We start from the raw sequence: 14,219 nt of genomic DNA, 5'->3' as shown, positions 1-14,219 counted from the left end.
ACCCGCGCGCCTCAGCCAACCCGAGCGCGGCTCCTCCCTCGCGGCGTGATTGAGGGAAGGCGGGCCTAGTGGGCCGGCGGGCGCCTGCGCCTTGTCGGCGGCCGGTGTGCCAGCGGAGCGGGCGGATCCCCCACGACGGGGCCCGGGTGACGTGTCTGCGCTACAGAGCAGCCCAGCCCGGCTGTGCCGGCCTGGGTTGAGGGGAAGAGAGAAGAAAAGAGGAGGTGGCGGAAAGCGGGCCAGCGCCTCTCGAAGACTCTGCCTTGCGAGGCCCAGGCAGCGGCGGCGGCAGCTCCTCGGCTGAAAGAAAAAGCCCCGCCCGGCCTGCACCATGTTCAATGTGGAGAGCCTGGAGCGGGCCGAGCTCGGGGAGAGCTTGCTCACCTGGGTGAGTGACCGAGGCTTTGTGGGGGTTGGGAAAGGTGCTGTTCTCCGGGAGCTTTTGCCCCCTGGGCCTGTGCTTTCTCTCTTTCCATCCCTTTCACGGTTTGGTCCCTGGGCAGCTTCCTTCTGTCTCTAACTCGAGCTCCCAGTTGGGCCCTGCCATGCCTCCTCTCTGTTCTTTTGAGGGGCTCCACACGCTTTGCCTCGCTCATCCCGGTTATGGGCTTCTGCCCCCTAATATGTGTCCAGCCTCATCCTGCTTATTCAGATGCAGGCAACCCGCTGGATTCATCCGGGCTTAACTATCAACTCACTCTGCGTATATGATTCTATGTATTTATTTGTTTTCAGATGCAAAATTCAGAACGCGAATGTGGCAAGTACAGTAAGTTTCTGCAAAGCATGTGTTGGGCAGGTACACAGTCTCAAGGAACCAGGCATTGGTTTCCCTGTGAAGGTCCACCTGGTTGTTGTTTTGTTTTTTAGTGTGTGAAAAAGCACAATAGAACACCTCCTATCTACTTTCTCCCCCCATGGATTGTATCCAGCTTAGAGTAGACCAGCTGTAATTAATGGATCTAAGCTATTTGATGTCCATTACAGTAGTTTCAATAGGTCTGTATGGACTGTGACTAATATTGGATGCAGCCCCATCTTTCTTGTCCTTTGAAGGCGTTCATGTCATCAAGCAGAAAGCCATGAAAGGGCTGGGCTTGCTTATTTCGCCATCTCTCCCTTCACAGCTTTGCTGTAAATGCAGCTTCTGCTTCCCTTTAAATCTCATCAGTCTCTTTTAGTGTTTGTATAAACTTGTGCAAAACTTCGCACTTGTGGCTACCAGCGGGACAGTTTGCACCTAATCACATTTCTTGGTGCAAACTGTCCCGCTGGTACTTAAAGGCTACTAGTACTTGGACTCTGCAAGACTCTTGGTTTTTCTCCAACAGACTAACATAACTCCCTCTCTTGAAGGTGGGGTATTACTTATAATCTGTTAATTTCAGAGAAGTGATTATTTATCTAGTTGTGGTTTTCAGATGTTGACATCCAAGCAATTTAGGCATTGGGGGGAAATCTACCCACACATCCTGTTGTAGTGTGCTTTGTCTATCTAAAATCAGTAGGTTGTCTTTGTTCCATTTTAAAGAGACTTCAGGTATTTGGGATCAGAGGAGCATTATTCCCACTGGTCTAGAGCTAGGAGTGACAGATCACAGAGATACACTGTTGGAGATATTTGGGGTATACCTCCATGTTGTCATACTTTTCAGTCTTTTGTAGAGCACTGTGCAGAGAGAAAATAAAGGCAACCTGCATTGCTAAGAGGCAAATAGTTGTAGCCAATTTCATCTGTTTATTTTCAGCCAGATGTGTATGCAGACAGTTGGGATCCATGCCTGGTTTCCTATGTTCCTATGTGTGAATCCATAATCAAATACCCTGGAATACAATGCTTCTGAAGATAAAGTTCTCATTATGTGCTGGAGATAAAGAATAACAACTTGTATTGGGGTCCTTAACTCTTTTGTAGGTAAAAGGTAAAGGTAAAGGGACCCCTGACCATTAGGTCCAGTTGCGAACGACTCTGGGGTTGCGGCACTCAACTTGCTTTATTGGCCGAGGGAGCCGGCGTACGGCTTCCAGGTCATGTGGCCAGCATGACTAAGCCGCTTCTGGTGAAACCAGAGCAGTGCACGGAAACGCCGTTTACCTTCCCGCTGGAGCGGTACCTATTTATCTACTTGCACTTTGACATGCTTTTGAACTGCTAGGTGGACAGGAGCTGGGACCGAGCAACAGGAGCTCACCCCATCACAGGGATTCGAACTGCCGACCTTCTGATCGGCAAGCCCTAGTCTCTGTGGTTTAGACCACAGCGCCACTCGTGTTTGTAGGTAGTGTTATTATTACTTCAATTAAAAAGAAATCTGCACCCTTGAAGTTAAACAAATTCAATTATGTTGATTGCAGCTGGGCAAATTCTATTCTGAAATAAATAAATAACCAAATGAATGTATGCAGATTTTATTGTGCTGTCTTATTGCACTTTGATTTTTAACAACTACATATTGAATGTGTTATGTTCGGACATAGTTTTGTGGTTGCTGAAAAGGAGCATAAATTGTCTCCAGTGTTCTACTTGCCACCCACATGCTATGTCCATTTCTGTGATTGTAGTGCTAGGTGTCTGGAGGGTGACTGTTGCCAGTGCAGGCTTGATTCTACTGTATTAGTGCAACATCCTATGATGTTTTCCAGTTAGCAAAGTACAATATTGCTCACCATGCTACAGAAGATCACACCAATACACTCTTCATCAGACTCAAGCTAGTTTAAGATACTGCTTTTTATCTTTTGAAAGGTTTGAGAAAGTATACTCAGATGTTGTGCTAGACTGAAATACCTGTGCTGGCTGCCAATTCATTTCCAGGCCGAGTTCCTGGAAACTAATATTTTTCAAATGAGACTGCTTTCAGTTTCACCTTATGTGGAGTCCAGATTTGACTTTTTCTGTTGTAGTACTACCATATTTTTCTGTGTATTAGACGCCCCCATGTTTAAGATGACCCCCTATTTTGGAGGGCTCTAAATAAAGAAAGTGGGGGAAGATTGCCCAGAGTTGTTGAGTACTCCTGATTGACATAGCGGCAGCCAATAGACAACAGAGCTTGCCGCAGTCACCAAGCACCCGCCCAATCACCACTGACAATCTCAAGCTCATGGCAAGAACCAATCGCATGGGCAAACTACACTACCCATGTATAAGATGACACCCCCCCCCCCGTTTTGAATTGATTTGGGGTAAAAAAGCTCATCTTATACTTGCTACTGTATTCTGCATTTACGATTTTTCTTTGTTTTAGTTAATATGCATCTAAAACTTCATGTATTGGTTCCAAACTTAAGTCCTGCTTCAACCAGACTCATTGAAATCTGTGTGATTTTACATTGGTTATTCACTGTGAATTTGACTAAATCCCTTTTAAAAACATCCAGGTTAGTAGCCATCAGCTACAACTCGGGGTAATGATTTGTATAAATTCATTATGCGCACTTTTGTCTGTTCTGAATCTTTCAAAATTCAGCTTTATTGAATTTCCCCAAGTTTTAGTGTTGTAAGAGGGAGAGAGAAACTTCTCATTGTGTGTAAACTCTACAATGTGGAGGGCAGACTTTCTGTTCCACTGCTTTGCATTGAGTCCATATTTATTAATTGCTGGTACTTTTCCCTCCAACTGGCTGCTTTCTCTAGAGGAGAAGTAATTAATAAGGAAGTGAATACCTATTGCATTCTACATTTCCTGGAAACAGAAATAAATAATGGGCAGTGTTTGCACCAATCTTAACTGGTAGAAAGTCCTTGTATGTTGGAACCTTTAAATGACCCTGGGATACACATCAGATCCTATTACTGTATTGTTGTTGTTATATTATGAAAATGCATTTCAGAATAAATTATTCTCTTTTCTGTATTTCAGTGGCCTTGTTTTCTGCATTTATAGTGCAGACTGATGTATCCCATATGTGCATTGTCTTTCTCATTGCCTAAATCAGCATAACCTTTAAGGGAGAGAGAAAAGGGATAAAGCAAGCCCATTCCATTTACAGTTTAATTCAAATAAGTTTTTTTTTTAAATTATAATGTATAGTTATGGATGGGTGAGTAGCATAAATTGCAGAAGGGCTGTAACTCAGTGGTAGATAATCTGCTTTGCATGTAGAAGGTCCCAGGTTCGCTCCCTGGCATCTGCAGGTAGGGCTGGGAGAGAACCCTGTTGGTAATCCTGGAGACCCATTTACAGTCAGTGTGGACAACACTCAGCTAGATGGATCAGTGGTCTGACTCTGTATAAGACAGCTTCCTATGTTCTTTCTTATGTCCTAATAGCACTTTGGTTCTTGTCAATGGGAATCATTTGATACATCATGTCTTATGCTGCTTTTAAAAGAAGTTTGGGTTTTAGTGAGTCTCTAGGGATTTTTTTTTTTTTTTAGGTGAGGGTCAGCTACCAGGAATGCCTTTGCAATCCTATGTTGGTGTTTAGCTGGTAATTTTAAGAGGAAGCTCTCTGATAATTTTGTAGATCATACTTGACACTTACGAAGGAAGCAGAGACCTAAATCCAGACACACTGGTATGATGTGTTTTTCAAGTCACACAGTTGTACTTGTTCATAAGCTTGTAAATACCCAGGACGTTATAGTTAGTTGATCTTACAAATTACTACTCTGCTACAACTTTCACAGGTTTTGATGTGACCGCAGTGTTTCTCCTTAAACTGACTTGTCATCAGTATGAGAAACATTTATGGGTTGGATGCGTATTTAGTTATTCTTAAGAAGCGACCCAGTGAAATAAATAGCACCTGCAATACTTATTTGTTGCATTTATTATATACCACTTTTATACCAGTGCACCTGAGGTAGTATACAGTTTTAAAATACCGAAAGAATAAATGGTATAAAATGTAGAGCAACAGAGTCCTCTAAGGCCAAGTGGTGGTCTCTTCAGAAACGGATGACTCATGCACTCTTACTTGGGCTCTTTCTTGTCTGCCTTTCCTCAGTTCTCTCAAGACTTAAGTAGCTCCAGGGAAGATGGAGTGAGGGGCTGCCCCAAACATCAATTAAAGTTAACTTGCATTCATAAGTCTGGATCCAGCCCTATGTAGAAAACTCTTGATTGCTTTTATTGAATAGAACAAAAGCATTAAAAAATAAAGGCATTTGCAGGACCTTTTTGTTTTGATGATAGATTCGTAGTTCTCATGGAGACCAATATTAGAAGGATTTACAAAATCTGTGTGTGCTAATTGGTACAGCCTGAGGAAGGCAACTCACTACATTATGGATAGTACAGTATGTGGTTTGTAACTAACAACAATCAGCAATGAAGACGTTTTAAATAAGGTGGTTATTGGGTTCAGATTTTGAATTCTTCATATCTGTGAACTATAGCACTATGGACTGCAGCACAGCCTTTGAGAAATGTTTCTCAAACATATTTGCAGCAGTCCTACTATAATTATGATCTGTAAGGTGGTGGCTGTTCTTTTTATTTTAAAAAGTTACATTTTTAAGGTTCTATAACTGATTTAACAGCTTCCTATTCTTTTTATTTATTTATTTATTTTTCAATGATGGGAAGAAGGTATATTTGCACACACAATTTAAGCAAGAGAGAATGATTTTTCTTCAGAATATTTGCTTGGTGGGAATGAAATTGACAAAAGGAGTCTGTGTCATATGTCTGTTACACACCAACTTGAGTCATTCTGTCCCTGCTGTGGCCTTGAATTCTGCTTAGAGTTTACTAGTTCAGAAGATTTTCTTGTTTCACTGACATGCCTATGTTGGAATTATGGGCTGGGATCCAAAGAAGAAATGCCATGAATGTACAATGGAGGTTACTGCTGAACAGTGCATGCACCCTTTCATGCACATTCAGTCACAGTGCGTCTGTAGCACTGTAGGCATTATTATTATTATTATTATTATTATTATTATTATACCTCACCCATTTGGCTGGGTTTCCCCAGCCATTCTGGGTGGCTCACAGCGTATATTGGAACATACTTAAAACAGCAACATTAAAAACTTTCCGATACAGGACTGCCTGCAAATGCTTTTGAAAGTCAACTGTTGGAGTGGCTTGTCAGTTAAGACATAATTATCTCAGACTGAGAAATTCATTTGTCTGTTCACTTATCTTGTGTGCCTTAATTCAATATTTCCAGAGGTTGGAGAAACCACAGTTTCTTGTGGTGTCTGTACAGGTGATTCCTATGGCCCAGGATATCAAACCATGATGGAGGAATCACAAAGTAGGGATTACTTAAACCATCTTTGCTTAACCTGGTGTCAGTGTTTGAAACTAGCTATGTGCCAGGTGTGTTTTGTGACTGGTGTGGGTCCAGTTGTGACCATGTGGAGATCTCTGGATGCCAGTTTGGCGACTGACATCTCCACCTGGCTGGCTCCTCCAGCTATCTTAAGCAGGTAAGCAGAACAGCTTATTTATTGCATTTATATCCCACCTTTTTCTCCAAAGTGTACTTAGTTCACCCCCTCCTCAGTTATTCCCTACAATGACCCCATTATGTAGGTTAAGAGGCTGTGACTGGCCCAAGGTCACCCAGTGAGCTTCATGACTGAGTGGGGATTTGAACCCTGATCCTCAAGGTCTGACACTCTCACCACTATACCACAGTGGCTTCCTAGAGTACTTCTGCTATGGGGCAGCTATATAAATTCAGTAGGTAAATAAATATGGAGAAAGCAAAATGTCACTTACAAAATGATCTGAAATATTGTCATTGCAGCTTGAATTTGTTTTATTTGGATTGCTTTATTTGATGTTTTCATGTGTTGTAAACCACTGGTTTTTTCCCTTTTAAAATATAAAGCAGTATTGAAATGAAAAATAATACTAACAATAATAAATCTTATTTGGGGGTGGATGATGTCTAGACATTCTGCTGTGGCAACTGCAACCTAGTTTTAAAGTGCCATTTGGCAATTAGCTTATATAACTGAGCTTCTAACATTGCGTGGTACCCCTCTAGTTGGTTGGGAATTAAAACTGCATTAGCCCCAGGAAGCAAGGCCAATGGTCATTGGATGGTGTGAATTGCAGTCCAAACATCTGGAAGGCAGCATTTTGGGTTAAACAATAGCTTCTTGGTTTCAAAGTCATAGACTGTGGTTAAATAATGCCTGCAAATATTTAAATAAGATGCAGAAGAGAAGGGATGGGGAGCATGTAAGTACAAAGCTCGTCTCCAATTACCGGTACACAAATTGTGGTTCATTGGACTGAGATGGTGACATCTGAACCGAACTGGAAAGGAAAGTGCATGCATAAGGGTGTTTCCTGGACCCAGGGCATCTGTTCACATGGAGATGAGGTAACAGATATTAATAAGTCATAGTAAACAGTTTATTTTAAAATATGTACTGAAACCTGTCAGTCTTCCTTTCAGGGCACCTAACAATGGATAATAAGAATAACAATGTGCAATCAAAATCAAGAAGAAGCTGCATACAAACAGAAGACTTTCCTGTTGTTAAAGGCTTTGAGCCACTTAGATATCAACTGAAAGGAAATTTCCAGTGTTAACATTTGTGTCCAAAGCGTGTATGTTAATTATTTGATGGAAGGGTGTTCCAAAATGTATTTTTGATAACTTGGGTGAGAAAATGAGTTAAACTTGTCCTTGAGCTGCTTGTGAAACTTTCCACAACCACCCAAGCACTCTAACCTGTTTGTGAACATTTTAAGAACTGGTTAGGGTAGATTAAATGATCAGTAGGTCGACAAGCTTGTTTAGCTGAAACTCTCCATATATGTAACAAATAGCAGCTGGGTGAAGATGGGCAGGCTGAAATGTGTTCCCATTCTTTTTCCAGGGTGTTAACTTCCTGTTTTATTATGAGGAACTGATTGAATATTTCTACTCTCCAGGGTTAGGAAATAGGTTTGAAAATTGTTGTTCATGCACTGTAGAATACTGTATTATACAGAGTACAGTATTCTACAGAACACAGAATATTGTATTCTACAGAAGGACTTAAGTTTCTAAACTAGTTTGTGTGTTGAGAGTGGTTGTTTTTTTTGGCAAAGTTTCTGAGCAGCCACTTTGTTTGCAGTATAACACATGCCAGCATGCCTTGGGTTTTATGATTTCTCAGATGTAAGAGTCCAAACATAGCTGTCAACCCTCCCTGCTGTTCCCCGCTGCTATATACATAACTGTCAACCCTCCCTGCTGTTCTCAATGCTATAATAAGGGAATTTCCCGCAAAAAAGGGAAAGGTTGACAGCTATGGTCCAAAATATCCTCCCTCTCTGAAGCAGGAAGTAGGCATCTCTTAGCTGTTCCAGGTGCTTCCCATTCATTTGCAATCTGATGAGGCCAAAACTGGCCTCTTTGCAACAATAAAAATAAAATAAAAGATCAGCTGCTGCCAAGGAACATCCCTTGCCATAATGTCTAGTAAAACCAGGGATGGGTTCAAGGTTGTATGGGCTCTCAGCCAAAGTAGTTACCTTGTAGTTGGTAGTACTGAGCACTGTCAAGTGTCTTCCAGCTGCCATTTTCATTTCTCCCTGAGGTGTTGTTAATGCTTTGTTTTGAGGTTATCTTTTTTGAGCTGTGGGAGAAAGGTCACTTTTTAAAATAAATTCTAGCTAAAAGTTTCAAGTTTAGAGACCGCTTACTCCTGAATATCATATACTGGGAATGCAGAGACTTAGTTTTGAGAAGACATGCACACACTAAAAGGGGGAGGTGATGGGCAGAAATTGTATTAATGTTGCAATCACCACTATTATCAAATATTTATTATTGAGTTGGTGCTGCACACTTGGCTAGAAAGCAAGTAAGGTGGCTGCTACAGACAGGGAAGAGGTGAGTTGCATTTCCATCACAGCACACCAGGAAGGCCAAAACAGTATTTTAAGGTGGAAAGGGGTATAATTTCAAAGTCAAAGAAGCTTAAGAGTGGTTATTTATAGCATGTCGGTGTGCAGAGAAAAACAACATTCACTTTTAGGGGAAAGTATGCAAAACGCTTAACAAATTTATGATGCAATCTTCTGTTATGCACACTTCCATCCTGTGGAAATTGTTTTTAAAGGTGTGTGCCTTCAGGTATAGAAATACCTGTGCATCTCCAGATAAGAAAATATGATGGACGATGTGGAAGTTTGGAAGTATTAATTGAGGGAAAGAGCTAAGACACAGCATGCAGAAATATCCTGATAAGGGCTGCTTACACATGGATACTCTTGCTCAACTTCACACATAGATACATTGGTTCTTGTGTGAGATAATGTGCCCTTTGTCACTGTTGTTGGATTTGATTGATACTAATTGTATTTTGCTTTTGCTTTTTAGTTTGCATTTTTGTATTTTATTCTTGTGAGTCATGTTTGATCAAAAAGTGACATAAAAAGAAACTTTAACCTAATGTGGCATTATATGATCTGTGCAGACCATATACAGTGGTACCTCGGGTTACAGACGCTTCAGGTTACAGACTCTGCTAACCCAGAAATAGTACCCCGGGTTAAGAACTTTGCTTCAGGATGAGAACAGAAATTGTGCAGCAGCAGTGGGAGGCCCCATTAGCTAAAGTGGTACCTCAGGTTAAGAACAGACCTCCAGAATGAATTAAGTTCTTAACCCGAGATACCACTGTAATTTATTTTCTCTTGAGTTAAGTTCAGTTGGTGCATTTTTCCTACTTTGATTTTTAACAGTCACCTTCTGAGGGCATATTTATAGCAGAAGTTTTATTAAAAGGGCCAAGATGTCATTGGCTCAGCTACCATACCACCTAGAAAAAGTAAATTTCATAGTGACTGGAGGGGTGGGGAAATCTAATGTAGATACCCTGTTAAAGGATCCATGACTTTATGAGGACTGTTCATGACTGTTCACCCCTAAAGCTTGCTTGGTGACCTTTGACCAGTCATGGTCTCTCATCCTAACCTACCTCTCAGATTTGTTGTGAGGATAAAATGGAGAGGGAGGAGAATTGTGTATGCCACTTTGAGCTTATTGGAGGAAAGGTGAGGTATAAATATAATCAATGAATTGTAAAATAATTAAAGGGGCTGAGAGAGTTACTGCCTTGCGGAGGAAGTCATTAGTTTTTTATTTACAATTTTGATTACCAGTAGGGACAGTGTATTTATCCTTTTGGGTTAAATTGTTTTTGTTTGTTACTTTTCTCTGCATTATATAAATAATATAATGTACAGTGGTGCCCCGCAAGACGAAATTAATTCGTTCTGCGAGTGCTGTCGTATAGCGAAAATTTCGTCTTGCGAAGCACCAACGGGGGAAGAGCAGTTTGACGAAAAAAAGAAAAAAAAAAAATCGGCATTTTTTTCGTCTTGCGAGGCAAGCCCATAGGAAAATTCGTCTTGCGAGGCAGCCTTCCGCTAGCGAATGCCTTTCGTCTAGCGAGTTTTTCGTCTAGCGAGGCATTCGTCTAGCGGGGCACCACTGTATTGTAGTTGGCTAGTAAGAGTTGCAGCACTTTTGAAATCTCTTGATGTGCTGGCATGGTTCAGTAGATGTAACTTGACTAAATGTACCTGTTCCTCCTCAGATCCAGACATTTAATGTTGAAGCACCATGCCAGACTGTGGATGATTTAACCAATGGAGTCGTGATGGCCCAAGTCCTGCAAAAGATGTAAGAGAACACTTTTAAAAAAATCATTGTGAATGTGTTTACTCACTCAGTAAGTAAGTAAGTAACTTCCCCCTTGTCCCTGACAAGTATCCACTTAATATGAACTTGCTATGTTATACTCTGATCTTAAGTGCTTTTACTGCTCAACAATATCTGAAGAAGTGTGCATGCACACGAAAGCTCATACCAAGAACAAACTTAGTTGGTCTCTAAGGTGCTACTGGAAAGAATTTTTTATTTTGTTTTGCTCAACAATAAGTTTTGTTTAACAACAAAACATTAATTACTTTTATTAATGAATGTAATTGTTGGTAAATCAAGCTTTTGTTTTCAAACATAGAAAACAATTTGTGTATGAGCTGTGCGCTTCCTTTTGCATGAGCAAGTAAACCATAGCTTAGTGTAACAACCAAACCTGGTTTTCCTTGATCCAGGAAACCACAATTGCCCATCCAACAGAAAACTGTAGTTCAAGACTGTTAAAGTGAAACAAACCACAATGCCAGATGGATCTGCTATGTTAGGCTATCCCTGTTGTTATTAGTTTATCCACTCTCATGAAGGGAGGCATTTCTGCACAGTATAGTTTACTAACCCAGGCTTTTATGATTTAGCATTATGTGCAAACATGGCCAGTTCTTAGTAGTAGTTTTTTAAATAAAATATAAACCGTATATTCTGGCGTATAAGACTACTTTTTAATTCAGGAAAATCTTCTCAAAAGCCAGGGGTCGTCTTATACGCCGGGTGGAGAATCTGCAGTCGAGTATACCTCAAACTCTATATTTTAACTGGAAAAGTTGGGGGTCGTCTTATACGCCCAGTTGTCTTATACGCTGGAATATACGGTATATATATTTATAGACAGTGACTAATGTATATGGTGTCTTGCAAGATAGCATATTTAACTAAAGAATAAGGATCTCCACCCAGAAGAGCATATTTTGACAGTCGTGTTGGCAATAGAGGAAGGGAATGGGGGAATGGATGTTTAATGTATTTGGTGGGCTTTTATATAGAGCATACACAATAAAAAATAAAATGCTTGTTAAGTAAATTACGCTGTAGTGAAAGAAATAGCAGAGCTGGTGTGACTAAGAGTTCAGTTAATGACATCTCCATACACTATTGCTTTTCTTCATGAGTAGCATTGGTAATGACCTTGTTCATTGAAAACTGTCTAAATTACCCTTTCACCCCCCCCCTAAACTCTGTGTTAGCCTTTCAGTGTCATGACTCTGTCAAGGCAGTGCTGGGGGAAGTGCTGTTGCTTATATAAGATGCATTCTGTTAGAAACAGAGTGGCTCTGTTTCTTGCACTTTTACATCTAGCATTTTTCAAGGACATTAAATGTGCTTGAAGATGACTAATCCCCCCCAATACTTGGTTTTCTGTTGAGGGTAATATTCACGAAAAGCATTTAGAATATAATAATGTCCTACACCTCTCTGTCACTGTTCCACCTTTTCCTCCCAATCAGCTCTCCCTTTATCTGGGAGAGGTATATTCTGAAACCAGAGGGAGAGAAAAGTAACAGCTTATGTTTGGTGGGCCTGTAACCTTTCATGTGCGAGAGTGGCCTACAAAAAGACTCTTTCCCTTCAGCTGTGAAGGGAAACAGCACAGATTTCTCTTGCAATAAGGATGAAGAACTTTCTTTGTGAAGTCAGCAGTTGCTACATTAATCTCTACTTTTGGCGTGGATCTGTGTTTATAGCAATCAACATACGTAAAGAAAGAAAATAATTCATAATTTTTTAAAAAAGAAAGAAAGAGAGATTGACTTCCTGGTGGGGATTGGTTGTACTGGGCTTTTCCCTGAATAATATGACAGTGTGGGTGGACTACAGTTTAATGGGACTGAGAAAAAGGGGCATGCAGCTGAAGTAAAGCAAAGACGAAGCAGAAGAAATTGGCCCAGAGAGTGAAATGAAGTGGGGGTATGCCAAATAAAGACAGATAAAAGCTATCAAGGAAAAGAAGTTGATTGGTTCCTTTACCCATTCTTTTGGCTATATCCCAAGTTGTATCTACATTTCCATAGGCATTCCCACCATTTGGTAGACATCTAGCTGGTTAACATATATGGCATAATAAAACATTTGTGCTCATTTTGTGTCACTTTTACATCAGAAATGCAGAGAACTTATTCACAGACATTGTGAATGTATTGGTTCCTCCACAACATGCCAGAAATGGAATGGAAGCTAGCTCATTCACTGCTTAAACTAACCAAACCAGTTTGTCGGGGCTTTGTGACCGGCACTTCATCTGTACTCTCTATTTTAACCATCCTATTATTCACCACTGAGAATCAAGCTGTACTTCGGCAGGTTTAACTTGCATCTTCTTCAAAGATTTTGTGCTACTAATATATTAGAAGCTCAAAATAAATTTAACTCTCGAATTCCTACAAATTAAAGAGTGGCATGAACTTCCTCTTCAGTGGAAATAAGTTAAGAATATTGCATTATGAGATAAATGAGCCATAGATCCTTGGCTTAATGATGGGGGGTGGGGGTGGAGGGAGGATCATAGTCTCTGAGGATTCCATCACATTCACCAGGCTTCCTGTCCTGTTGAACTACAATTTTGAAAGTTAAATCTTATCCTCCTCACCCAAAGCAAGCCTTTCCTGCTTCCCACCATTCTCCTACATGACTTGTTCTAGATGTTCTCGAAATAATGGTTGTGGGGGACTTCAAGTTCCACGAGGATCCCTTATGACTGCCATGACAACCGTAGAGCTGTCCCAACATATCATTGGCTAATCACATTTTTGCATATCACACTTTGGATCTCATGCTCTAGAGCAGAAAGATGGTGATCTATGTTTGAAGAGTAATGTGTGCAGTCTGAACCAGAAAAGAGTGCACAGGGCAATGAGGTCAGTACAACTCTGACCTTCACACTGCTAAAGTATACAAACATACCTGGAGATTTAAGGTTGTACTTTTCTCATGTACATTCCATGTAAACTGCTCCTAATCTATTCTAGAAATGAGAGTGACAGACAGGGCTGTAGCACTGATATCAGGGTGGGGAACCTTTGGCCTTCCAGATGTTGTTGAGCTACAGCTCCTGTTATCCCTGACTGGTGCCCATGCTGGCTGGTTCCCCACCCTTGACTTATATGGCAGCTCTTTATATTCCCATGCAACTGACTTAAATACAAATGAGTATTCATCAGTCCTTTTGACACTGCTAACATCGTTGGCTCCTAATTCCTTGTTTTGTTCTGCAAGACAATTCTTAGGAAGTTGTAGTAGTTGTGAGACCATAAGCCTTTAATATACTGGTAGATTTTAACATTAATTAATTATAATTACAAGCTATGTACTTAGCATAGGCATTACATTTAACTGTGAATGTTCCAATTTGTGTAATTTGAGAGTAATGTCAACAGTTTTCCTTTCAGATAATAAGAGTATATACCAAATTCATTTTTGCAGATGGGTCTGTCAAACCAATTTCTAAGAAACTTCTAGAATATTCTGGATGAATCTTCTACCAGAAATGCTTCATAACAGATTATTTGGTCTTTGTACAATGGATTTTGTAGTTCTTAGTTGTTCTTAATTGCAGCCTGGTACAAAGCTATACTTGATACAATAATTCATTCATTG

General features: G+C 40.5%; 1 protein-coding gene across 4 annotated transcripts in view; it reads left to right on the top strand.

Moving 5' to 3' along the window:
- The first annotated feature begins 52 nt into the window (after window positions 1–52).
- Window positions 53–14,219, top strand: part of HOOK3 (hook microtubule tethering protein 3) — a 48,112-nt gene continuing 33,945 nt past the window's right edge. For 3 of the 4 annotated variants that reach the window (XM_033173145.1, XM_033173144.1, XM_033173143.1), the window contains exons 1-2: window positions 53–388; window positions 10,507–10,592. In XM_033173145.1, coding sequence (XP_033029036.1) covers window positions 332–388; window positions 10,507–10,592 — 143 coding nt within the window. In that variant the 5' untranslated portion in view covers window positions 53–331. Of the gene's footprint in view, window positions 389–10,506; window positions 10,593–14,219 lie in introns of those variants that run through there. The other variant, XM_033173146.1, reaches the window with a different exon arrangement.

Source organism: Lacerta agilis, chromosome 16, assembly GCF_009819535.1.
Source record: "Lacerta agilis isolate rLacAgi1 chromosome 16, rLacAgi1.pri, whole genome shotgun sequence".
NCBI classification, from domain to species: domain Eukaryota; kingdom Metazoa; phylum Chordata; class Lepidosauria; order Squamata; family Lacertidae; genus Lacerta; species Lacerta agilis.
The sequence above is the reverse complement of the archived record's forward strand: the minus strand, read 5'-3'. Positions and strand labels throughout refer to the sequence as shown.